At 37.5% G+C, this 25795-nt stretch overlaps 1 protein-coding gene across 1 annotated transcript; it reads left to right on the forward strand.

Moving 5' to 3' along the window:
* Window positions 1-24320: 24320 nt before the first annotated feature.
* On the forward strand, window positions 24321-25274 carry LOC125168013 (olfactory receptor 2T8-like). The gene has a single exon (XM_047863004.1). The coding sequence runs from the start codon at window positions 24336-24338 to the stop codon at window positions 25272-25274; it is 939 nt and encodes a 312-aa protein (XP_047718960.1). The 5' UTR covers window positions 24321-24335.
* Window positions 25275-25795: the final 521 nt, after the last annotated feature.

Consider the following 25795-nt stretch of genomic DNA (forward strand, 5'->3'; position numbering starts at 1 on the left):
GAGTCATAGAACTCAGCATGTATGCAATGTGGAGAGGTGAACTGGGGGAAAGAAAAGCCAGAGAAAGTAGGGAGTGGTTTTCACAGAGAGACAACAGGGAGAAAATGAAACCTGGAGAGTGCAGCACATCAGATTGTGCAATAAAAACCATTCCCCCCAAAAGTATCTGGAGAGAAAAACACAGATGGAGTGAAAACACTCACAGGGGAATGAATAAGAAATCTTTCTCCAAAACAATTGACAGGGAGAAAAGAGAGTTTCAATACCACCAGGATTCTATAAACAGTGGAGCACAGAGTCTGAAGTTTCAGAGTCAGTGCCTGGCGATGCTCTGGTGAAGAACTAAGGACCAGACAGTGAGGTATGAGGGTCCCATGTGCCAAACAGGGAAAAATGATTGCCCTGCTTGGGGATTATTTGATAGAGGCTATACAGCTTCCCCACAGACAAAGGTCCCAGTGGACCCTGGTGAGCAGCCATATTTGCTAGTATTGGGACTAAAACACCAGAGTGCGGTGAAACCTGATGCCAGCTGTGTTGTCATAATCTCTGAACCTCTGTTGCTGTGTGATCACATGAAAATTTTCTGGGGCAAACAAACACCTGGACATTGCTCACTGAGGCCCTCCCACAGAAAGTAGGCTTGAGTCCAAGCCATGGGTAATTTCTGAAGGGTGGGGTTTTGAAACACAGACCTATCTGAAATAAAACCCTGGTATGAGGTACCGCCTGGCAGATGGACAGTTTGGACAAGGACAGGCTAGAGGTGGGGAGGTGACAGAAGCCTGAGGCAGAGGAGGGGTGTTTGATTGCATGTCAGTGAGAGCTTGAAGTACCTATACCAGAGACTAGGGAGCTGGGTGAAGCCATTTCCACCTCCTCTGCACATGCACATGGGCACCACATTGACCCATCCAATTTAAGTAGCGCCATCTAGTGGAGAGCTATGCTGTTACAACAAACCCTGATGATCTGTGCCTTCTAAGCACAACCCCCAGAATACCATTACAAGTCAGTCAACCTCCTTGGTGTACAGACTATAGCGGGCTTCACAGTTTTAATTCTAGGGGAAACTGGATGCAATGTCATTAGGGTTTATTCTGTTGGCTGGTTCATTTATTCTTTTTCATTTTCTTGCTTCTGATTTTGCTTATATTGTTTTCTTCATTCTTTCTTTTCTTTCCTTTTCTTGGATACAGAAAGAGAAAAAATATTTTTATTCTTTTTACATTATTTTTATGGTTTTAAAATGTTTCTACTATTTCTTTTATTTAATTGTGTTATTATTATTTTTTTAATTTTTAAATTTTTTCTTACTTTTTTTTTCCTTTAGATTTTTCTCTAGTCTATAAACCTTTTTTCAACAAGCAGACCAAAACACACCTAGGATCTAACTTCCTTTATATGATTTTTTGTTTTGTTTTAATGTTTTATTTTTTATTATTTATTTTGTTAATTTTGTCTTCAACATAAGAAAATAAAGGAATTCACCCCAAAAGAAATAACAGGAAAAATGACAGCCAGAGACTTAATCAACACAGATATAAGTAAGATATCTGAAATACAGTTTAGAACCAGGATAATAAGAATACTAGTTGGGGTTGAAAAAAAGCATAGAAGACACCAGAGAATCCCTGTCTGCAGAGATAAAAGAAAAAAAAAATCTTGTTAGGCCAAATTTAAAAATGCTATAACCGAGTTGCGGCAAGATGGCGGCTTAGGAGGACGCTGGGCTCACCGCACGTCCTGCTGATCACTTAGATTCCATCTACACCTGCCTAAATAACCCAGAAAACCGCCAGAGGATTAGCAGAACAGAGTCGCCGGAGCCAAACGCAGACGAGAGGCCCACGGAAGAGGGTAGGAAGGGCGGCGAGGCGGTGCGCGCTCCACGGACTGGCGGGAGGGAGCCGGGGCGGAGGGGCGGCTCGCCGGCCAAGCAGAGCCCCCGAGTCGGGCTTGCAAAAGCGGAGGGGCCTGACGGACTGTGTTCCCACAACAAGCGCGACTTAGCGTCTGGGAGGTCAGAAATTAACAGCTCTGCTCGGAAAGCGGGAAGGCTGGAGGACAAAGGGAGGGAGAGCTGCTGAGCCCCCTGACAACAGAGCTCAGTTTGGTGGGGAACAAAGGCGCTCGCCAGCGCCATTTCCCCCGCCCATCCCCCAGCCGAAATCCCAAAGGGAACTGGTTCCTGCCAGGGAACTTGCTCGCTCCGCGCAAACACCCAACTCTGCGCTTCTGCGGAGCCAAACCTCCAGCAGCGGATCTGACTCCCTCCCGCTGCCACAGGGCCCCTCCTGAAGTGGATCACCTAAGGAGAAGCGAGCTAAGCCTGCCCCTCCTGCCCCCGAGCACCTTGCCTACCCACCCCAGCTAATACGCTAGATCCCCAGCATCACAAGCCTGGCAGGGTGCAAGTAGCCCAGACGAGCCACACCACCCCACAGTGAATCCCGCCCCTAGGAGAGGGGAAGAGAAGGCACACACCAGTCTGACTGTGGCCCCAGCGGTGGGCTGGGGGCAGACATCAGGTCTGACTGCGGCCCCGCCCACCAACTCCAGGTATACACCACAGCACAGGGGAAGTGCCCTGCAGGTCCTCACCACGCCAGGGACTATCCAAAATGACCAAGCGGAAGAACTCCCCCCAGAAGAATCTCCAGGAAATAACAACAGCTAATGAGCTGATCAAAAAGGATTTAAATAATATAACAGAAAGTGAATTTAGAATAATAGTCATAAAATTAATCGCTGGGCTTGAAAACAGTATACAGGACAGCAGAGAATCTCTTGCTACAGAGATCAAGGGACTAAGGAACAGTCACGAGGAGCTGAAAAACGCTTTAAACGAAATGCATAACAAAATGGAAACCACCACAGCTCGGCTTGAAGAGGCAGAGGAGAGAATAGGTGAACTAGAAGATAAAGTTATGGAAAAAGAGGAAGCTGAGAAAAAGAGAGATAAAAAAATCCAGGAGTATGAAGGGAAAATTAGAGAATTAAGTGATACACTAAAAAGAAATAATATACGCATAATTGGTATCCCAGAGGAGGAAGAGAGAGGGAAAGGTGCTGAAGGGGTACTTGAAGAAATCATAGCTGAGAACTTCCCTGAACTGGGGAAGGAAAAAGGCATTGAAATCCAAGAGGCACAGAGAACTCCCTTCAGACGTAACTTGAATCGATCTTCTGCACGACATATCATAGTGAAACTGGCAAAATACAAGGATAAAGAGAAAATTCTGAAAGCAGCAAGGGATAAACGTGCCCTCACATATAAAGGGAGACCTATAAGACTCGTGACTGATCTCTCTTTTGAAACTTGGCAGGCCAGAAAGAATTGGCAAGAGATTTTCAGGGTGCTAGACAGAAAAAATATGCAGCCAAGAATCCTTTATCCAGCAAGTCTGTCATTTAGAATAGAAGGAGAGATAAAGGTCTTCCCAAACAAACAAAAACTGAAGGAATTTGTCACCACTAAACCAGCCCTACAAGAGATCCTAAGGGGGACCCTGTGAGACAAAGTCCCAGAGACATCACTATAAGCATAAAACATACAGACATCACAATGACTCTAAACCCGTATCTTTCTATAATAACACTGAATGTAAATGGATTAAATGCGCCAACCAAAAGACATAGGGTATCAGAATGGATAAAAAAACAAGACCCATCTATTTGCTGTCTACAAGAGACTCATTTTAGACCTGAGGACACCTTTAGATTGAGAGTGAGGGGATGGAGAACTATTTATCATGCGACTGGAAGCCAAAGGAAAGCTGGAGTAGCCATACTTATATCAGACAAACTAGACTTTAAATTAAAGGCTGTAACAAGAGATGAAGAAGGACATTATATAATAGTTACAGGGTCTATCCTTCAGGAAGAGCTAACAATTATCAATGTCTATGCACCGAATACCGGAGCCCCCAAATATATAAAACAATTACTCATAAACATAAGCAACCTTATTGATAAGAATGTGGTAATTGCAGGGGACTTTAATACACCACTTACAGAAATGGATAGATCAACTAGACACACGGTCAATAAAGAAACAAGGGCCCTGAATGAGACATTGGATGAGATGGACTTGACAGATATATTTAGAACTCTGCATCCCAAAGCAACAGAATATACTTTCTTCTCGAGTGCACATGGAACATTCTCCAAGATAGATCATATACTGGGTCACAAAACAGCCCTTCATAAGTTTACAAGAATTGAAATTATACCATGCTTACTTTCAGACCACAATGCCATGAAGCTTGAAATCAACCACAGGAAAAAGTCTGGAAAACCTCCAAAAGCATGGAGGTTAAAGAACACCCTACTAGCGAATGAGTGGGTCAACCAGGCAATTAGAGAAGAAATTAAAAAATATATGGAAACAAACGAAAATGAAAATACAACAATCCAAACGCTTTGGGACGCAGCAAAGGCAGTCCTGAGAGGAAAATACATTGCAATCCAGGCCTATCTCAAGAAACAAGAAAAATCCCAAATACAAAATCTAACAGCACACCTAAAGGAACTAGAAGCAGAACAGCAAAGGCAGCCTAAGCCCAGCAGAAGAAGAGAAATAATAAAGATCAGAGCAGAAATAAACAATATAGAAACTAAAAAAACTGTAGAGCAGATCAACGAAACCAAGAGTTGGTTTTTTGAAAAAATAAACAAAATTGACAAACCTCTAGCCAGGCTTCTCAAAAAGAAAAGGGAGATGACCCAAATAGATAAAATCATGAATGAAAATGGAATTATTACAACCAATCCCTCAGAGATACAAACAATTATCAGGGAATACTATGAAAACTTATATGCCAACAAATTGGACAACCTGGAAGAAATGGACGAATTCCTGAACACCCACACGCTTCCAAAACTCAATCAGGAGGAAATAGAAAGCTTGAACAGACCCATAACCAGCGAAGAAATTGAATCGGTTATCAAAAATCTCCCAACAAATAAGAGTCCAGGACCAGATGGCTTCCCAGGGGAGTTCTACCAGACGTTTAAAGCAGAGATAATACCTATCCTTCTCAAGCTATTCCAAGAAATAGAAAGGGAAGGAAAACTTCCAGACTCATTCTATGAAGCCAGTATTACTTTGATTCCTAAACCAGACAGAGACCCAGTAAAAAAAGAGAACTACAGGCCAATATCCCTGATGAATATGGATGCAAAAATTCTCAATAAGATACTAGCAAATCGAATTCAACGGCATATAAAAAGAATTATTCACCATGATCAAGTGGGATTCATTCCTGGGATGCAGGGCTGGTTCAACATTCGCAAATCAATCAACGTGATACATCACATTAACAAAAAAAGAGAGAAGAACCATATGATCCTGTCAATCGATGCAGAAAAGGCCTTCGACAAAATCCAGCACCCTTTCTTAATAAAAACCCTTGAGAAAGTCGGGATAGAAGGAACATACTTAAAGATCATAAAAGCCATTTATGAAAAGCCCACAGCTAACATCATCCTCAACGGGGAAAAACTGAAAGCTTTTTCCCTGAGATCAGGAACACGACAAGGATGCCCACTCTCACCGCTGCTGTTTAACATAGTGCTGGAAGTTCTAGCATCAGCAATCAGACAACAAAAGGAAATCAAAGGCATCAAAATTGGCAAAGATGAAGTCAAGCTTTCGCTTTTTGCAGATGACATGATATTATACATGGAAAATCCGATAGACTCCACCAAAAGTCTGCTAGAACTGATACAGGAATTCAGCAAAGTTGCAGGCTACAAAATCAATGTACAGAAATCAGTTGCATTCTTATACACTAACAATGAAGCAACAGAAAGACAAATAAAGAAACTGATCCCATTCACAATTGCACCAACAAGCATAAAATACCTAGGAATAAATCTAACCAAAGATGTAAAGGATCTGTATGCTGAAAACTATAGAAAGCTTCTGAAGGAAATTGAAGAAGATTTAAAGAAATGGAAAGACATTCCCTGCTCATGGATTGGAAAAATAAATATTGTCAAAATGTCAATACTACCCAAAGCTATCTACACATTCAATGCAATCCCAATCAAAATTGCACCAGCATTCTTCTCGAAACTAGAACAAGCAATCCTAAAATTCATATGGAACCACAAAAGGCCCCGAATAGCCAAAGGAATTTTGAAGAAGAAGACCAAAGCAGGAGGCATCACAATCCCAGACTTTAGCCTCTACTACAAAGCTGTCGTCATCAAGACAGCATGGTATTGGCACCAAAACAGACACATAGACCAATGGAATAGAATAGAAACCCCAGAACTAGACCCACAAACGTATGGCCAACTCATCTTTGACAAAGCAGGAAAGAACATCCAATGGAAAAAAGACAGCCTCTTTAACAAATGGTGCTGGGAGAACTGGACAGCAACATGCAGAAGGTTGAAACTAGACCACTTTCTCACACCATTCACAAAAATAAACTCAAAATGGATAAAGGACCTAAATGTGAGACAGGAAACCATCAAAACCTTAGAGGAGAAAGCAGGAAAAGACCTCTCTGACCTCAGCCGTAGCAATCTCTTACTCGACACATCCCCAAAGGCAAGGGAATTAAAAGCAAAAGTGAATTACTGGGACCTTATGAAGATAAAAAGCTTCTGCACAGCAAAGGAAACAACCAACAAAACTAAAAGGCAACCAACGGAATGGGAAAAGATATTTGCAAATGACATATCGGACAAAGGGCTAGTATCCAAAATCTATAAAGAGCTCACCAAACTCCACACCCGAAAAACAAATAACCCAGTGAAGAAATGGGCAGAAAACATGAATAGACACTTCTCTAAAGAAGACATCCGGATGGCCAACAGACACATGAAAAGATGTTCAGCGTCGCTCCTTATCAGGGAAATACAAATCAAAACCACACTCAGGTATCACCTCACGCCAGTCAGAGTGGCCAAAATGAACAAATCAGGAGACTATAGATGCTGGAGAGGATGTGGAGAAACGGGAACCCTCTTGCACTGTTGGTGGGAATGCAAATTGGTGCAGCCGCTCTGGAAAGCAGTGTGGAGGTTCCTCAGAAAATTAAAAATAGACCTACCCTATGACCCAGCAATAGCACTGCTAGGAATTTATCCAAGGGATACAGGAGCACTGATGCATAGGGCCACTTGTACCCCAATGTTCATAGCAGCACTCTCAACAATAGCCAAATTATGGAAAGAGCCTAAATATCCATCAACTGATGAATGGATAAAGAAATTGTGGTTTATATACACAATGGAATATTACATGGCAATGAGAAAAAATGAAATATGGCCTTTTGTAGCAACGTGGATGGAACTGGAGAGTGTGATGCTAAGTGAAATAAGCCATACAGAGAAAGACAGATACCATATGGTCTCACTCTTATGTGGATCCTGAGAAACTTAACAGGAACCCATGGGGGAGGGGAAGGAAAAAAAAAAAAAAAGAGGTTAGAAAGGGAGAGAGCCAAAGCATAAGAGACTGTTAAAAACTGAGAACAAACTGAGGGTTGATGGGGGGTGGGAGGGAGGAGAGGGTGGGTGATGGGTATTGAGGAGGGCACCTTTTGGGATGAGCACTGGGTGTTGTATGGAAACCAATTTGTCAATAAATTTCAGAAAAAAAAAAAAAAAAAAATGCTATAACCAAGATGCAATCTCAAATAGATGCCATGTCAGCAAGAATGGATGAAGCAGAGCAGCTAATCAGGGATATAGAAGATAAAATTATGGAGAATAATGAATCATAAAAAAAGGAGGAAAATAAAGGGAAAAGAACGCTATACAAGACTTAGGGAACTCAGTGACTTATTAAAAAGGAATAACAACTGAATCATAGATGTCACAGAAGATGAACAGAGAGAAAAGTGTGCAGAAAGTTATAGGGGAAACTTTCCTAATCTGTGGAAGGACACACATCAAAATCAAAGAAACACTGAACTGCCTTTAGATTCAACAAAAACCAAACATCACAAAGGCTTATTATTGTCAAATTCACAGAATACACATAAACGTAAAGAATCATAAAAATCCACAAGGAAAAAAAGTCCTTAACTTAACAAAGACAGATGAAGTTCACAGCAGACCTATCCACAGAAACTTGACAGGCCATAAAGGAGTGGCAGAATATATTCAATGTGCTGAATCAGAAAAGTATGCAACCAAGAATTCTTTATCCAGTACTGCTTTCATTCAAAACAGGAGAGATAAAGGTTTCCCAGACAAACAAAAACTAAAGGAGTTTGTTACCACTAATCCAGCCCTGCAAAAATTTTTAAGGGGGGATTCTTTAAATGAAGAAAAGATAAAACAAAACAAATCAGACCAAAAGCAACAAAGACTAGAAAAGACCAGAGAAAATCACCAGAAACTCCAATTCTATATGCAACACAGTGGCACTAAGTTCATATAATTCAGTACTCACTCTAAAGGTAAATGGACTAAATGCTACAAACGAATGACATACGGTATAAGAATGGATGAGAAAATAAGACTCATCTATATGCTCCTTATGGGAGACACATTTCAGACCTAAAGACAACTTCAGATTGAAAGTAAGGGGATGGAGAACTAACTATTATGCTAATGTTCATCAAAGGAAGCTGTAGTAGCCATATTTATATCAGACAAACTAAATTTTAAAATAAAGACTATAAAAAGAGATAAAAAAGGGCATTATAATTAATGGGTCTATCCACCAAGAGATCTAAAAAGTGTAATATTTATATCCCCAATGTGAGGCACACAAATATATAAATCAAATAATCAAAAACATAAATACATTTATTGATAATAATACCATAATAGTAGGGGACTTCAAAACATCACTGACATCAATGGACAGATCATGTAAGCAGAAAATCAACAAGGATACAATGGCTTTGAATGACACAGTGGACTGGATGGACATAACAGATATATTCAGAACACTTTTTCCTAAAGCAGTAGAATACACATTCCTCTCAAGTGCACTTGGAACAGTCTCCAGAATATATCACATACTGGGTCTCAAATCAGCCCTCAACAAGTACAAAAAAAATCAAGATCATACCTTGTGTATTTTCACATATGCAAAACCACGGAACTCGAAATAAATCACAACAAAAAATTTGGAATGGCCATGAATATTTGGAGATTAAAGAACATCCTACTAAAAAATGAATGCGTTAATGAAGAAATTGAAGAGGAAATTAAAAAGTACATGGAAGCCAATGAAAATGAAAACACGACCATCCAAAACCTTAGGTATGCAGAAAAGTCAGAAGAAGGAAGTAAATAGCAATTCAGGCATTCCTAAAGGTGGAAGAAACGTCTCAAATAGATAACTTAACTTACTCCTAAAAAAAGCTGGGAAAAGAAGAACAAATAAAGCCCCAAACCAGCAAAAGAAGGGAAACAATAAAAATTAGAGCAGAAGTCAATGATACAGAAATTAAAACAAAAACAAACAAACAAACAAACAAACAAAAACCCAGTAAAACAGATCAAAAGAACCAGGAGTTGCTACTTTGAAAGAATTAACAAAATTGATAAGTCCCTAGCCAGATTGATCAAAAATAAAAAAAAAGAAAGGGCCCAAATAAATAAAATCATGAATGAAAGAGGAGAGATCACAACCAACACCCCAGAAATAGAATCAATAAATAGAATACTATGAGCAATTATATGCCAACAAATGGGGAAATCTGGAAGAAATGAACAAATTCCTAGAAACATATAAACTGCCAAAGCAGATACAGGAAGAAATACAATAAATTGATCAGATTGAAAAGAAATTGAATAAGTTGAATAAATAATCACAAGTATCCCAATAAACAAGAGTCCAGGACTGGATGACTTTCCAGGGAATTTCTACCAGACATTTAAAGAAAAGGTAACACCCATTCTTTTGAAGCTATTAAAAAAATTAGAAATGGAAAGAAAACTTCCAAACTCTTTCTAAAAGGACAGTATTACCTTGATTTCAAAACCAGAAAGAGACCCCAGTTAAAAAGAGAACTACAGACCAATTTCTCTGATGAACACGGATGCAAAAATTCTCAATAAGATACTAACAAACCAGATCCAACAATACATTAGAAGATTTATTCACCATGATCATGTGGGATTTATTCCTGGTATGCAGGGCTGGTTCAAAATCCACAAGTCAATCAATGTGATGCATCACATTAGTAAAAGAAAGGATAAAAACAACATGATCTTCTCAATAGATGCAGAGAAAGCATTTGATAAAATACAGCATTCTTTCTTGATAAAAATCCTCACAAAAGTAGGGATAGAAGGAACATACCTCAAAGTCATAAAGGCCATATATGAAAGACCCACAGCTTACATCATCCTCATTGGGGAAAAGCTTAGAGATTTGCCTCTAAGATAGGAACACAAAAGGGATGTCCACTCTCACCACTGTTATTCAACATACTATTAGAAGTGCAGCCTCAACAATCAGACAACAAAAAGAAATAAAAGACATCCAAATTGGCTAGGAAGAAGTCAAATTTTAACTCTTCACACACAACATGATACTCTATGTGGAAAACCCAAAAGACTCCCCCAGAAAACTGCTAGAACTGATACATGAATTCAACAGAGTCTCAGGATATAAAATCAATGTACAGAACTTGTTTGTATTTCAGTCAACCAATAACAAAGCAGCATAAAAAGAAATCAAGAAATTGACCCCATTTACAATTACACCAAAAACTATAAAATAACTATTAATAAACCAAACCAAAGAGGTGAAAAATCTATACGCTGAAAACTCTAGAAAGATATGAAAAAAGTTGATGAAGACACACACACAAACATGGAAAAACATTCCATGCTCATGAGGTGTAAGAACAAATATTGTTAAAATGTCACTACTACCAAAAGCAATCTACTTATTTAATGCATTCTATATTAAAATAACACCAGTATTCTTCACAGAGCTAGAACAAACAATCCTAAAATCTGTATGGAACCAGAAAATACCCCTAATAGCCAAAGTAATGTTGAAAAACAAAACCAAATTTGGAGCCGTAACACTTCAGGACTTCAAGCTGTATTAAAAAAGCTCTAATCATCAAGACAGTATGATACTGGCACAAAAACAGACACATAGGTCGATGTATCAACAGAATTAAGAACCCAGAAATGGACCACAAATGTATACATGTGGACCCTAATCTTTGACAAAGTAGAAAAGAATATGCAATGGAAAAAAGAGAGTCTCTTCAGCAGATGGTGTTGGGAAAATGATAGTGACACGCAGAACAATCAACCTGGACCACTTTCTTACAACAAACACAAAAATTGACTCAAAATGCATGAGAGATAAAAGGCATGAAGCCATTAAAATCATAGAGGAGAACACAGGCAACAACTTCTGTGACCTCGGCTGCAGGAACTTCTTACTTGTCATGTATCCAGAAGCAAGGGAGACAAAAGAAAAAGTGAACATTTTTTATTTGGACCTCATCAAGATAAAAAACTTCTGCACAGGGATGGAAACAATCAGCAAAACTAAAAGGCAACTGATGGAATGGGAGAAGATATTTGCAAGTAAAATATGGGATAAAGTGTTAGTATCCAAAATCTATAAGCAACTTATCACAATCAACACCCTCCCCTCAAAACAAACCCCACCAATAAACCAGTGAATAAATGGGCAAAAGACATGAGTAGACAATTTTCCAAAGAATATTTCCAGATGGCAAACAGACACATGAAAAGATGCTCATCACTCATCATCAGGGGAATACAAATCAACACTACAATGAGACACCACCTCACACCTGTCAGAATGGGTAAAATTAAGGCAATGACAGATGGTGGCAAATATTAGGAGAAAGAGGAAAACTTTACACTGCTGGTGGGAATGCAAACTGGTGCAGATAGTCTGGAAAACTGTATGGAGATTCCTCAAGAAATTAAAAATAGAACTACCCTATGGCCTAGCAATTTCACTACTAGGTACTTATCCAAAGGATACAAATTGCTGATTCGATGTGGCACATGCACCCAAATGTTTAGAGAAGCACTATCGACAATTGACAAAGTGTGGAAAGAGCCCAAATATCCATCGACTGATGAATGGATAAAGAACAGGTGCTATACATATATACAATGGAACACTACGCTGGGATCAAAAAGAATGAAATCTTGCCTTTTGGAACTATGTGGATGGAATTAGAGTGTATTATGCTAAGTGAAATAAGTCAGAGAAATATATATATATATATATATATATATATATATATGATTTCAATCACATGTGGAATTTAAGAAACAAAAAAGATGAAGATGTGGGAAGGGAAGCAAAAATAAGATAAAAACAAAGAGGAAGACAAACCATATGAGACACTTAAATACAGAGAACAAACTGAAGGTTGCTGGTGGGTTACTGGGTAGGGGGATGGGCTAATGGGTGTTGAACATTTAGGAGGACACTTATTGGATGAGCACTGGGTGTTTTATGTCAGTGATGAATCACTAAATTCTATTCCTGAAATCATTACACTGTATGTTAACTCACTTGGATTTAAATTAAAAAATATCAAGTTATATGTGATTAATTTTCTGTGTTGTTTTCCTGTTTATTTAAAGCCATTCCACCATTGCATTTATTTTTTCAGGTGTAACTTATTGGAGCTCTTTTTCTGTCCATATAACATTGTTATAAATTCTATATCAAATGTGAAACAAGATAACCTAGACCAAACACACGTATTATGTTTGCTCAACAATTGGAATAATAGAAAACATATATAATATTTACACTTCTCATCATCTACTGTATAAATGAGGCCCCAGCAATGAACCCTAGGTGGAAAGATGCATACTCATACTTAGCAATGAGGGAATTGATGGATCCAAGGCAGATCCTGGCCTTGAGGGATGTAATAACATAAAGTTCATCATCAATGTTTCCTGAAGAAAGATTATTGATCAAAAAAAGGGGAATTATACAGAAAATTTCAACTTTTAATTCTGTGGGCTCTCTTGGGCTCTCAGGGAAACCATATATTTTTTAATATTTATTTATGTATTTATTTATTTATTTTGAGAGAAAGAGAGCACACACTCATGGAAGAATGTGGGAGAGGCAGAGAGAAAAAATGAGAATCCAAAGCAAGCTTTGCACTGTCAGTGCAGAGCCTCATTGCAGAGCTCATTCCCACGAACTGTGAGAGCATGACGTGAGCCAAAATCAGGAGTCAGATGCTTAATTGATCAATCCAGGTGCCACTTATCTTTCTGCTTTTAAGGTGTATTCTTTATCACTATATTTTGCCAATTTAATTAGAATATGTCTTGGTGTGAATCTGCTTTTGTTGATATTTGGAGGGTTCTTTGTGCCTCCTGGATCTCCATATTTGTTTCCTTCCACAGATTAAGAAGATTTCTGGTATTATTTCTTCAAATAATTTTTTGTCCCCTTTTTATCACTCATTTTCTTCTGGGACTCCTATAATATGAAGGTTATTTCACTTGACTGAGTCACTGAGTTCTCTCAGTCTTTTCTCTTTTTGCATCATTTTTTGTTCTCTCTTTTGTTCAAATCGATTACTTTCCAATACTTTGTCTTCTGGATCATCAATTAATTCTACTTCTTCCAGTTTGCTGTCCATTCCATCAAGCATGTTTCTCATTTATTTTACTGAATGCTTTATCTCTTATATGTTATTCCTTATTTATTTTTTAAGTTTATTTTTGAGAGAGAGAGAGAGAGAGAGAGAGAGAGATAGGAAGAGGATCTGAAACAGTCTCTGCACTGACATCTGAAAACCCAATGTAGGACTCAAATCCGCAAACTGCCAGATCATGACCTGAGCTGAAGTCAGCCCGCTTAATGGACTGAGGCACCCAGGTGCCCTTGGTATCCTTATTTCTGCATTAAGAGTCTTACTCACGTCTTCCACTCTTTTTTCACATCCAGGGTATATATGTAAAATAATTGCTTTAAATATTACATTAGGTATGTTATTCATGTTACTCATATCTGTTTTGCTCTGGCCATGCCTTTGTGTTGTTCTTTCATTTGGTATGAATTCCTCTGTCTTCTCATTTTGTCTCCATCTCTGTGCCTCTTTCTGTGTATTAAGAAAGTCTGCTACATCTCCTTTTCATGAGGATTATGATCACTTAATGGAGAATAAGTGGTGTAGTCTCCCCCCCACACATACACATAGTGTCCCCTATTTCCCAGGGTATGACCCTTCTGGGAATATATCCAATGTGTTTGGTTTATACCCTTCTGATCACTTTATCCTTCAGTCCAATCATTTGTTGAGGCTTTCTTTGCATGTTGTGAACAGTGTTTGGTCCCTTACCTGAATGGGGTGAATTTTAAATAGGTGTGTTTTGGTCTGCTTGTGAAATGAGATGTGTTGCCACCACTACTGGAACTGACACCCACAAAACTCTTCAGAGTGGGGTGTGGGCAGTGGTTTGGGCAGATATTCTGAGGGTGGGGCATGTTGTGTTGGCACTGAAACAAGTGTGACCAGGAAGGGTACTTTACTAGAGAATGGGGGCACAGCTCGGTGTAAGCAGTTAGGTAGCTAGTGATTGTACTACACAGGTTCCCACAGGTAGTCCTGAGCTTATGCTGAGTGGTGGAGAGGGAGGTGCTGTCTGCCAGTTCCTTTTCTCCCAAAGAGTTCTCTCCATTAATGCTGCTTCTCTGGGAGAGGCTCCAAGATGAGCAAATAACCTCCACTCTGTGCTCCATGTTCTCTACATAATGTCTTTCCATGCTGTGTGTTGGCAAGTTCTTTTCCTGTCTTTTTTCTAAAAGTAGCCCCATTGCCATCAGGCTCTATCCCAGCCAAGGCTGCTGATTTTTGAAACTTCAGGCTGAAGTCCAGTTTGTTGCCAGAAGTCACAAAATTCAGCCCCTCTCATTTTCCAAGACAATTGCTATAGGGATTTGTTTTCCCTGTACTCTCTCCTGTATGTTACTCTGTTTCTTGCCCTTCTACATGTCTGTTGCTCCCTCCTAACTGCAGAAACTATGATCCATTTCTCTCCTAAAGCATGTCTTCACATTCTTTGATGCGGCCTCTTCTCTTACTTTAGTTGTGGAGTTTATTCTGCCAGTCTGGTTCTGACAGTTTGATTTCTGAGGTATTTAGGATGATTTAATGGTTATATAGTTATATTCATGGGAAAAGGCATGCCTAAGATCTCCCTGTCTGCAACCACTTTCCAATCTCCTCAGAGGGTATTTTTCTGAATAAAATGTCAGAGAAAGAAAAATAACATGATTTCACTTATAGGGTGAATTTAAATAAACAAAACAAAATCATACTCATAGATACAGAGAACAGATTGGTGGAACAGGGAGAACAGAGGAAACAGGTTTCATGAATGGGAAAATGGATGAAAGGGGTTAATTGAATGGTGGCAAATGGTAACTAGAGTGTGATGAACACTTTATAGTGTATACAAATATTGTCTTATTATATTTTACTCTTGAAACTAAAATAATGTTATACACCAATTTTATCTCAATTATAAAAATTATATCAACAACTATAATAACAAAGTGTTTATTGCCATGTGAAGGAGCCATCTCCATTTCCCATAGGTCTTTCCCCAATCACCTTCCCTGTATTATCCTTTTCCTGTACCTCCCCAGGCAGACTTGGAAGAGTGATTGGCTCAGGGTTTAACAGAGGAAAGACAAATAAATACTCTATTAGTAAGAAAAAAATGTGGTTAATTGACAGAATTAATTTGTATTTTGCAAACTTCCCTCTTTTTCTTGTCACAGATATTATTGACAAACAACTTAGCAGCCCTGGAATTTAACTGCTAGAATTACATTTTCTATATCTAATGTATAGCATAATAACTATAATAAACACTTAGAATCACTGCAACGTATACTTTAAAGGTGCTATGAGAGTAGAGATTTAATGTTATCATCATAACAACAAAGAAAATGGTAACTATGCGAGGGGTAGAATGTGTAAGTAACCTTCTTGTGGTAACCATTTGGGAATCTATACATGTATCAAGTTATAATATTGTCCACCTTAATCTTACACAGTGATATATGTCTACTATATCTCAATAAAAATATTTTTAAAAGCAGAATTACTTAAGAATAAAAAGTAACTGGGTACTATAGTATATAGTATACTATATATGGTATAAAAGTACACTATATATATTTTTTGAGATATAAAAGTGACCACCACAAGGACCTACAGTAGGTAATATGGCAATACCTGACTGATCATAGCATTATTATTATTATTAGGTATTATTAACTATTAAGTATTATTAAGTATTGTTAATACTTAATAAAATATTAAAAAGTAAAGAGCAGAGGACATGTTTGCATTTATTACGCATTGCAATCTGACTATGATCCCCAGAAGACCCCAGAGTTCTATGGAATGCTTTCTGGGAATACCAAAACATCATTGAGAATTTCATATTCAGCTGCCCGTTTTGGCCAAAATTAATGGACAAATATATTGCTGTGTAACCAGAGCTACATATATAAGTGGTAAAGAAATTACACAGGAATAACATGGGCCAAGTGGTGCCATAAACACTTTAAAAGCATAGTGAACATAGGTTACAAAAGGGACATGGACGCTGATACTCTTAAGCTGAGATATATGTGCAGCCACCAGGAATATTGCTTAATTTATAAAATTAATTAAAAATAAAGACTTGACGAGTGAAATCAGATGACAGTTGTCATCAGGAAAAATTAAATTCTTATCTCCTATTTTGAATCCATACTCAGTCCCAGAACTTATCCAATTAAAAAGTCACCAGTTCACCTTGAAGAAAGGTCCAACAATGCCACAATAATTGTATGTGGGCACTATATATCAATCCTTTTCCAAAGAAACTTGCACCTACATAGAAGAATGGATTTGTCAGATCAGGCTTACATGAAAAAATACAATAGACTGGGTAGATTAAATATCAGATATTTATTCTCACAAGTTCTGGAGGCTAGGAATTCTAAGATCAAGCTACAGGCCAGTTTGGCTCCCAGTGAAACCTCTCTTCTTATTTTACAGAAAGCCGCCTCACATGGCATTGCATGATTATGAAGAGAAGGAGAATTATATCTGGTATCCCTCAAAAGCACACTAATCCTTAAATCAAAGCCATACCAATACGAGCTAATTTAACCTTAATTACTTCTATAACATTCTTATTCCCAAATCCCTCTTCATTTGCAGTTAGGGTATCCAACATAGAAATTTGAGATGGTGCAATGCACAGAGCAAGACACCCTAGGGAAAGCAAAATCCTGATATCTCTTGAGAACTGTTAGTTACAGCATCTGAGCTAATCTTAGAGGACTCTGTTTTGTAATGAAATGCCCTTCTCACTACAATTGACCTATATGGGAAATTCGTGCTCTCCATCACATCTACTTTTGCTCTTCTGAATAAAGTTCCAGGTTACTTATTGAGTACCAATGTTTGTTTGTAAGAGACATATTAACAGTTCTTCTAAACCAAAACCTGGGAATGCCAGTAGATGTATTGAGCTCCACATACCAGCATAGTCTTTGTGGGCAAATTCCAAATTACCTTATATTTTATATTGGAAGAAAACCATATTTTTATTGAGAATTGGTCATTATTCTTGGTTGTCTTATGTGCACACCAATCACCTGACCTACTTTCTATGTGCAGGCATAAAACTGTGTGAATGGTATTTAAGGTTTCCCTTCATTTTGACTTCTGGCTGAGTGTAACTCATAGAATATCCACTTCACTATTCTGTGCTCCCATATTCCACTTCCCCTTTCAAGACTAAATTAATTGCTACCCATTTGATAGGAGTGCTAGTATCAGACACCCTCAACTAAGTCTTTATCAAAGAATTGTTCTTGTTTGAGGAACACTGCCTAGGCCAAGGCCATGCTCCCTTCCTGGGGACAGGCCACATCCTACCAATGCTCTTGTTGGGGCACAAGAGGAACCCCTTTCCCTATAGCAAGACAACTTAGAAGGAACATGTTAGAACTCCTCCTGGGGTAGCTGATAACTTTGTTATAACTGCAAGACAGTTCAACATCTCCCTGTGCCTAATTCTGCTTCCTTCATTCTTAGGGACTTATTCCTAAGGGAACTCCACAATAACTTCTTGCATGCCTATCTCTGTCTCAGAGTCTGTGTCCCAAACATCATGAAATGTTTTCTGTGCATGGGTAGGATAACAACAGAATATTTTATCCTGCTGGCTTCTTGGTTTTGCACTCTGGCCAGGTCTGAGCACTTGTTAGATGGACTTTTCCACACAATCTGTTTTAGTGATGTCTGGAAATTCCATCCCACATTTCTTCAGGAGGAGTGGTGGACAATACATCCTATTCTTGCTAAGATTAAGGTCTAGTACAACATTTCTTGGTTTCTTTAAATTTTCCCACATAATTAAAAATAATACTAAATGCATCTCAATGTAGACATCCCAGTTCACTGTGATTTCAGTTTTCTTATGGAGTTCTGAAAGGTATTTCCACTTTTTTCTTGATATGAAGCTTCTGTGATCTTCATTATCATGTTCTCTGGGAACTTATAATTTGATATACATTGAAAAAAGTCTACTCAACATCCAAAGGCATAAGCACATTTAAAATCTATGATGTTCTCTCTTTATAAACAAATAAAATACCAATTATTACAGATCACCTGGAGTAAGCAATTAAAACACACTCTTGTCCAGATGTACCTTTTTCCAATGAAATATTCTGCGATGCATGTATTTTATATATACATATATTAACAGGTGTGGAATGTGATACTTATATTTACTCTTACAAAATTCAAAGTCACAGAAGTGTTAAAAATGAATCCAAGAACCAAGATTTTCCCAGAAACTAAACTCCAAACATTGATAAAATATGAAGAAACAACTCAGATAGAATCAAACTGAAATTTAATTGGCACAACAGATGCAATCTGTTGTAGGTTAGTTTCAATTATCATTTATTTTATTATTTATTTAATTTTTTAATGTTTATTTATTTCTGAGACAGAAAGAGACAGAGCATAAGTGGGGGAAGAGCAGGGAGAGAGGGAGACACAGAATCTGAAGCAGGCTCCAGGTTCTGAGCTGTCAGCACAGAGCTCGACGTGGGGCTTGAACCCATAAACTGCAAGATCATGACCCGAGCCGAAGTTGGACACTCAACCGACTGAGCCACTTAGGCACCCCATTTATTTTATTATTTAAATACAAAGAAACATAAACTCTAAAATAAAAATGACATAATATGTCTCAGACTATTTGTCTGAAGTTTTCTTGTCCAGTAAGAGAGCAGACACAGGATCGAATACAAGAGAGGCCAATCTCTGGGAGGAGACAAGAGCCCCCAGCAGAGGTTTCATCTTCATATTTATTGAACTTTCAAGATTTTGCATATGTGGTGAATGTGCAGAAGGAAACAATCAGATAGTAATTAACTTCAGTGTGTAAGAAGCAAAGGGTCTGGGGGGCAAGTGGAGTTTGAAGTTGTGATCAAAGTATATTGGCACCCGATGTAAAGTAGTTTCCTGCAGGTAATATAACAAGTTACTTGTGATTGCATTATAAATCTCACTAAATAACCTTGGGTGCTTTTTCCCTGTGGTGGTGACTTTCCCCCCTAAGCTTTTTTTTTAACCCATTTATTTAAGTATAAGGAATTCTTGAACGTATTTCCCCACAATAATATAAATATAAACTTTGAAACTTATGGAACACAGAGATTCTGTCAATTTAAGTTCCAAAAAATAGCTGAATTTCAAAATGAATTTCACATTTCTTTTTCTTTTTCAAGTCTTTTTTTTTTAATTACAGTTAAACATACAGTGTAATATTAGTTTCAGGTGTAGAATTTAGTGATGAATCATTTACATGCAACATTCAGTGCTCATCACAAGTACCCTCCTTAATAGCCATCACCCATTTAATCTGTCGCCCTGCCCACCTCACCTCCAGCAAACCTCAGTTTATTCTTTATACATAACAGCCTACTTTAAGGTTTGACTCTCTTTCCTCCCCCATATTCATATGTTTTGTTTCTTAAATTCCATATATACATTTCATCATTTTAATTACTATCTTTAACAAAAGCTTGTCTCTTAACAACAAATTCTTTCATCTTTCTTCCTTATCAAATTTTAAAAAGTAGTGTCAGAATCAGATAAATCTACTCTTTAATGTATTTTAAATAGTCATCCCTTTCCAGGATCATTTATGTACATTTTACTTTTCCTTGTAAATGATTGTCTCTTATTTTAGTGAATCATGACTTTCCGAAAGGGCAGAGGAAATTATATTTAAGTTCTAGAAATATCTAAAATCTGTAACAATTAAATACCATTGTCATGGAAAGAGTCAGACTTATGCAGCATTGGCATATTAATAAGAAGGTATTTTTAGAAAAGATGTCAAGAGGGCGATCCCCTTAATAGGTCACAGTAGACACTGATATGAGCAAGTTTGATGTGGCCAGACTAGAAGAGGTATTTAGGATGATGCTGCTCAAAGAGGATGCAGATGCAGCCTACTGGGAGTCATAATTTTATGTGAGTAGATCACACTAATCTCTTAATATTTAGTATTTTTAATGGATTTTGCACTCCAGAAAACTATAGTAATACTATATCCTCTATACAGTTTTACATATAAAATCCATTGTTATCTAACCTACAATCCAAAGAACTAAAATTAATACTAGCTTAGTAAAATTAAAACTCTTGTACTAACCTGTCAATTCAGTCAAATAAATGATTTATCTGTTACTATTTTATTTTGTACAGAAAGAATTGATTGATCTCAGTATCCTGGGGAAGAAGAGTCATACTTTTAATAGTAAGTGATGGCAACGGGGATCAGAAAAATACAGAAGGGAAAATTCTAGATAACCTCCTAAATATTCTGATTATTTTATGAGAGAAAAGAGAAGATGTATTTGTGCCTTCTAATAGTATTACAAAAGAGATGAGTTTGTGGTTTAAAGTAATGATATCACAGCTTTACCACCATTCTAAGTGAAATATTAGGGAAACAGATAAAAAGACCAAAAACCTCTAATATTATCAAGCCATATATCAAAGGTGAAAAAAAGTGTTTATTTTTCACAGTATTAAATTTTCATATTGCCACACTAGTCAATGTTGAGTTTTCATCATTCTATTAAATACCATTGTAGATATCTTACTTGCAAGCTAATTCCTCATATAAGTTTCCACTGCACTTTATATCCATAGTGAATTTTCTTAGAAATTATTCTTTATAATCTTATGTGTGTAAATATATAAACATTCCAATTAATGGCAAATAGTCTTATTTGTGTGTGTGTATGAGACAGAGAGAGAGAGAGAGAGAGAGAGTAGGGGAAGGGCAGAGAGAGGGGAGGATGGAGGATCCAAAGCAGGCTTTGCACTGATGGCAGAGAGCCTGATGCAGGGCTGGAACTCATGAACTGTGACATCATGACATCATAACTGACTGAGACACCTAAGCACCCCAGATAAGATTTTTAATTAAACATATAAATAAATATCATCACATCTTAGGAAAATATAAATACTTCTATCCATTGTATTTAATTGACATGTTTAGTTGATTTTTCCATTAAGTAATCTAAACGCTATGAGCGTTCTAAGTAGTCAATAGGATTATGACAATTGTTTTTTATATATTTATTTCACCAGAAAGAAAGTGTATAGCTATCACTTATATCCTTTGAAAAACAAAGACTTAATTATTTCACATTTTTTAATGTTCATTTTTGAGAGAAAGAAAGAGCATATGCATGATAGCAGAAGAGGAGCAGATTGAGGGAGCACTGTCTGTGCTGACAGTGCAGAGCCGGATGCAAGACTCGATCTCACAGACAATGAGATCATGACCTGAGATGAAATCAAGAATAAGATGCTTAACTTACTGAACCGCCCCCAGGTGCCCCATTTCACATTTAAAGATACACTTAACCACAAGTAGAAACATGATGATAAGAAATGCATTTTTTAACCTAGAAAACTGTGATTATTCTCATGTAAACTGTAATTATTCTCTAAAAACGCATACACTTATCTTGCATGATGCAAGCAAAATTTAGTGCAAATTACTATATTTTTATGCCATATATATATATATATATATATCCAATCAAAATAACCAATAATGAGCATCTGTAACTCAAAATCCCATTAAATAGTTACTTAAGTATATGACTGGAGTGGAAAAAACACAAATGTCCATAGACATTTATTGATATGAGTTTATAAGTAAAATGTAGTTTAGGCATACAAAGTAATATTATTCAGTCTCAAAATGGAAGAGTATTCTGGCACATTTTACAGCATGGATGAACATTGAGGATTTTATGTTGTATGAAATAAGCCAATCTCTCTCTGTCTCTCTGTCTCTCTCTCTCTCTTTCACACACACACACACACACACACACACACACTGCTGCATAGCTCCACTTATCTGAAGTATGTAAGTTAGTCAAATATATAGAGGCAGAAGATAGAATGGCATTTGCCAGTGGCTGTGAGAATAAGGAAGGAAAGTTATTATATAATGGATACAAGAGTTTCAGTTTGAGAATATGAAAATTTTCCAGGGGATTAATATTGGTGATGATTATATAACAAAGTGAAAATACTTAATGCCACTCTACTGGCAGTACACTAAAAAATAAGTAAGATAGTGGCAAAGAATTAAGAGGCTTGTCCAACACCCTATAGTTACGAAGATGCCTGCTGCTTTTCAAATAGTTTTAATGTTCTGTCAATCTTCAACAATAGGAGGATGGAAAATAATAACCTACACGTCAAATAAATTACATAGCAGGATTTTGAAGTTCTTCAGGAAAGTGATACTGAACTCTATATTTAGAGATTTCATTTAGTTACTAGAGGTACAGACTGCATGTTAGAGTTTCAAGGATGTGGAGATCACAGAATTTTAGCAAATGCAAAATACATTTAACAGGAGGAAATGTATTTTCAACATGTCTAATTTTGAAATGATCAACTAAAAATGTCAAGTAGAATACTACCAGTACAGTAATGATGCTCAAGAACTGGAGTTAGAGGCTGAATAAGCCTTTTGCACTGCCTTTATCCATCCTGAATGCATTCAATTAAGGGATGCCTGTGTAAAGTGAGGGCAAAGAGAATTGTCCATGGAAGAGGTGGACTCCTTTTATTATATAATTTCACTGAAGTATACAATATCTTTGAGAAATAATGAGTATCCCCATGTCTGCAGCTATTATTTATTCAACAAGCTAGACAAAATCAGAGATGAAAAGGCCTTTAAAGATTAGATTCCTTTCTGACTGAAGAGAATTTACCTCTGTGGTTGGGTGAAGAATGAAAAATGTTTACCTCCTCTTCCTTACTCAGTAAAGTTGTGTTTCTGTGACTTTGAGGGGAAACAATTTCATTTGATTATACAAAGTATCTTCTTAATTAAAATCTGCATTTAGTATTGCAGTGTCACATTAAGGGAAATATTCTAAAGCCATTACTGTTAAACTAATTCACTAACAATTCCAAATTAAACTATGTTTCTTTCTGCAGACTCAGTACTTTAGTTCCTAGACCTGAAAATGTAAGTCCTCTTGTTTGGAAAAACAATGGCTTCCATAATTAAATGATATCAATAAAGATGATCTTATTTTAATATGTTTTACATGTGTAACTCTTATATCAAGGACCTTGATTTTATATATTTAAAACAAACTGATTTAACTCAGCTCCTAAGAATATTGACTATGCATGATATAAGGCAAAACACAAACATAAATTACAAATTATATAAAAAATATCCTCCTGCTCACATATGTTGCTGCCTGTGGTACAAAGACACACTTCATGGGGCGCCTGGGTGGCACAGTCGGTTAAGCGTCCAACTTCAGCCAGGTCACGATCTCGCGGTCCGGGAGTTCGAGCCCCGCGTCAGGCTCTGGGCTGATGGCTCAGAGCCTGGAGCCTGTTTCCGATTCTGTGTCTCCCTCTCTCTCTGCCCCTCCCCTGTTCATGCTCTGTCTCTCTCTGTCCCAAAAATAAATAAACGTTGCAAAGACACACTTCATATTATTGTAATTTACCAAAAAAATTTCATTATGTCAATTAATTAATGAATTAATTAATTCATTATGCCAATTAATAAAGGGTACTTATTTTGAAACTTTTAAAGAAAGAAAAGGTGGAAAAAGTTGAAATTAACTTTATGTCCACGTTAAAATATTTTGAAAATGGCAAATAAAATATTTGAAATAAGTTTTATCATTTTCAGATTGTAATTCAAATGGAGCACTGCAAATGATGAAAACTGTCATCTATTTCTTCATTTCCAGTTTGAAAATCATGAAAAATGGGAACACCACCTCTGATTTCATTCTCCTAGGACTCTTTAACCACACAGGAGCCCATCTATTTCTCTTTGCAATGGTTCTCACAATTGCCTTCGCCTCCCTAGTGGGAAATGCCCTCATGATTCTCCTGATTCACCAAGATGCCCGGCTCCACACACCCATGTACTTCCTACTGAGCCAACTCTCCCTCATGGACATGATGCTGGTCTCTACCATTGTGCCCAAAATGTCTACTAACTACTTGACTGGAAAGATGTCCATCTCCCCTGCTGAGTGCGGGTTGCAGATATTCTTCCTTCTAACTTTAGGAGGGGGTGAGTGTTTCCTCTTAGCAGCCATGTCTTATGACCGGTATGTGGCTGTTTGTCACCCACTGCGATACCCAGCCCTCATGAGCTGGCAATTATGCCTGAAAATGACTGTGGGGTCTTGGGTCCTGGGGGCAGCTGATGGGCTCATGCAGGCTGCTGCTACCCTGAGTTTTCCATTTTGCGATGCACATGAGATCAATCATTTCTTCTGTGAGGCCCCTACTCTGGTGGGTTTAGCTTGTGCCGACACGTTTGTCTTTGAGTATGTGATGTACGTATGCTGTGTGTTAATGCTCCTGGTCCCATTTTCTCTCATTCTGATTTCCTATAGTCTCATCCTTGCTGCAGTTCTCCAGATGCATTCTAGAGAAGCCCGCAAAAAGCCTTTTGCCACCTGCTCCTCACATCTTTCTGTGGTGGGACTCTTTTATGGAGCTGCAATTTTTACCTATATGCAACCCAAATCCTACAGGTCAGCTCACCATGATAAAGTAGTGTCAGTGTTCTATACTATCTTCACCCCTGTACTCAATCCCCTCATCTACAGTCTGAGAAACAGTGAAGTCAAGGGTGCCTTGAGAAAGTGTATGGGTCAGTGTTCTGCCTTAAGTCAGGGTTAAGATTACATAGATTTGCTCTAAATTTAAAGTCTGTATAAAGTGACTGTGTAGGATTTTCTAGAGAAAAGGTATATATGTATTATATCTATATCCATTACTAGTTTACTTTGAAATTCTAACAGGCCTCTATAGTTTGGATCTTTTACTATGCTCTCATGAGTACATCAAATTGTGGATTGTTGAAAGTCTGTTAATCAAAATCATTAAAACGCTTTTACATCACACCACACAATAAATATTTGTTCAAAGAATGAGCCAAGTAGTCAATTTTCAACATTAGTTGTTAATTTGTTTTTAATTGTGGTATAACTTACAAACACTAGAATGCTCACATCTGAAGCTTGCTATTCACCCAGTGTCAACAACTTGGATTTAGCCCACTAGTAAAAGGCAATTCTGACCAGATCAGAATTTTTTTTCATGCACTTTTCCAGTAAAATCACTCAACCCAGATACAAAAATTAGTCACACTTGTATCTCTGTCCTATAATTTGGTCTGTTCTAGAATTTTGCTTCAATGA

The sequence above is a fragment of the Prionailurus viverrinus genome, chromosome A1 (assembly GCF_022837055.1).
Source record: "Prionailurus viverrinus isolate Anna chromosome A1, UM_Priviv_1.0, whole genome shotgun sequence".
Classification (NCBI taxonomy): domain Eukaryota; kingdom Metazoa; phylum Chordata; class Mammalia; order Carnivora; family Felidae; genus Prionailurus; species Prionailurus viverrinus.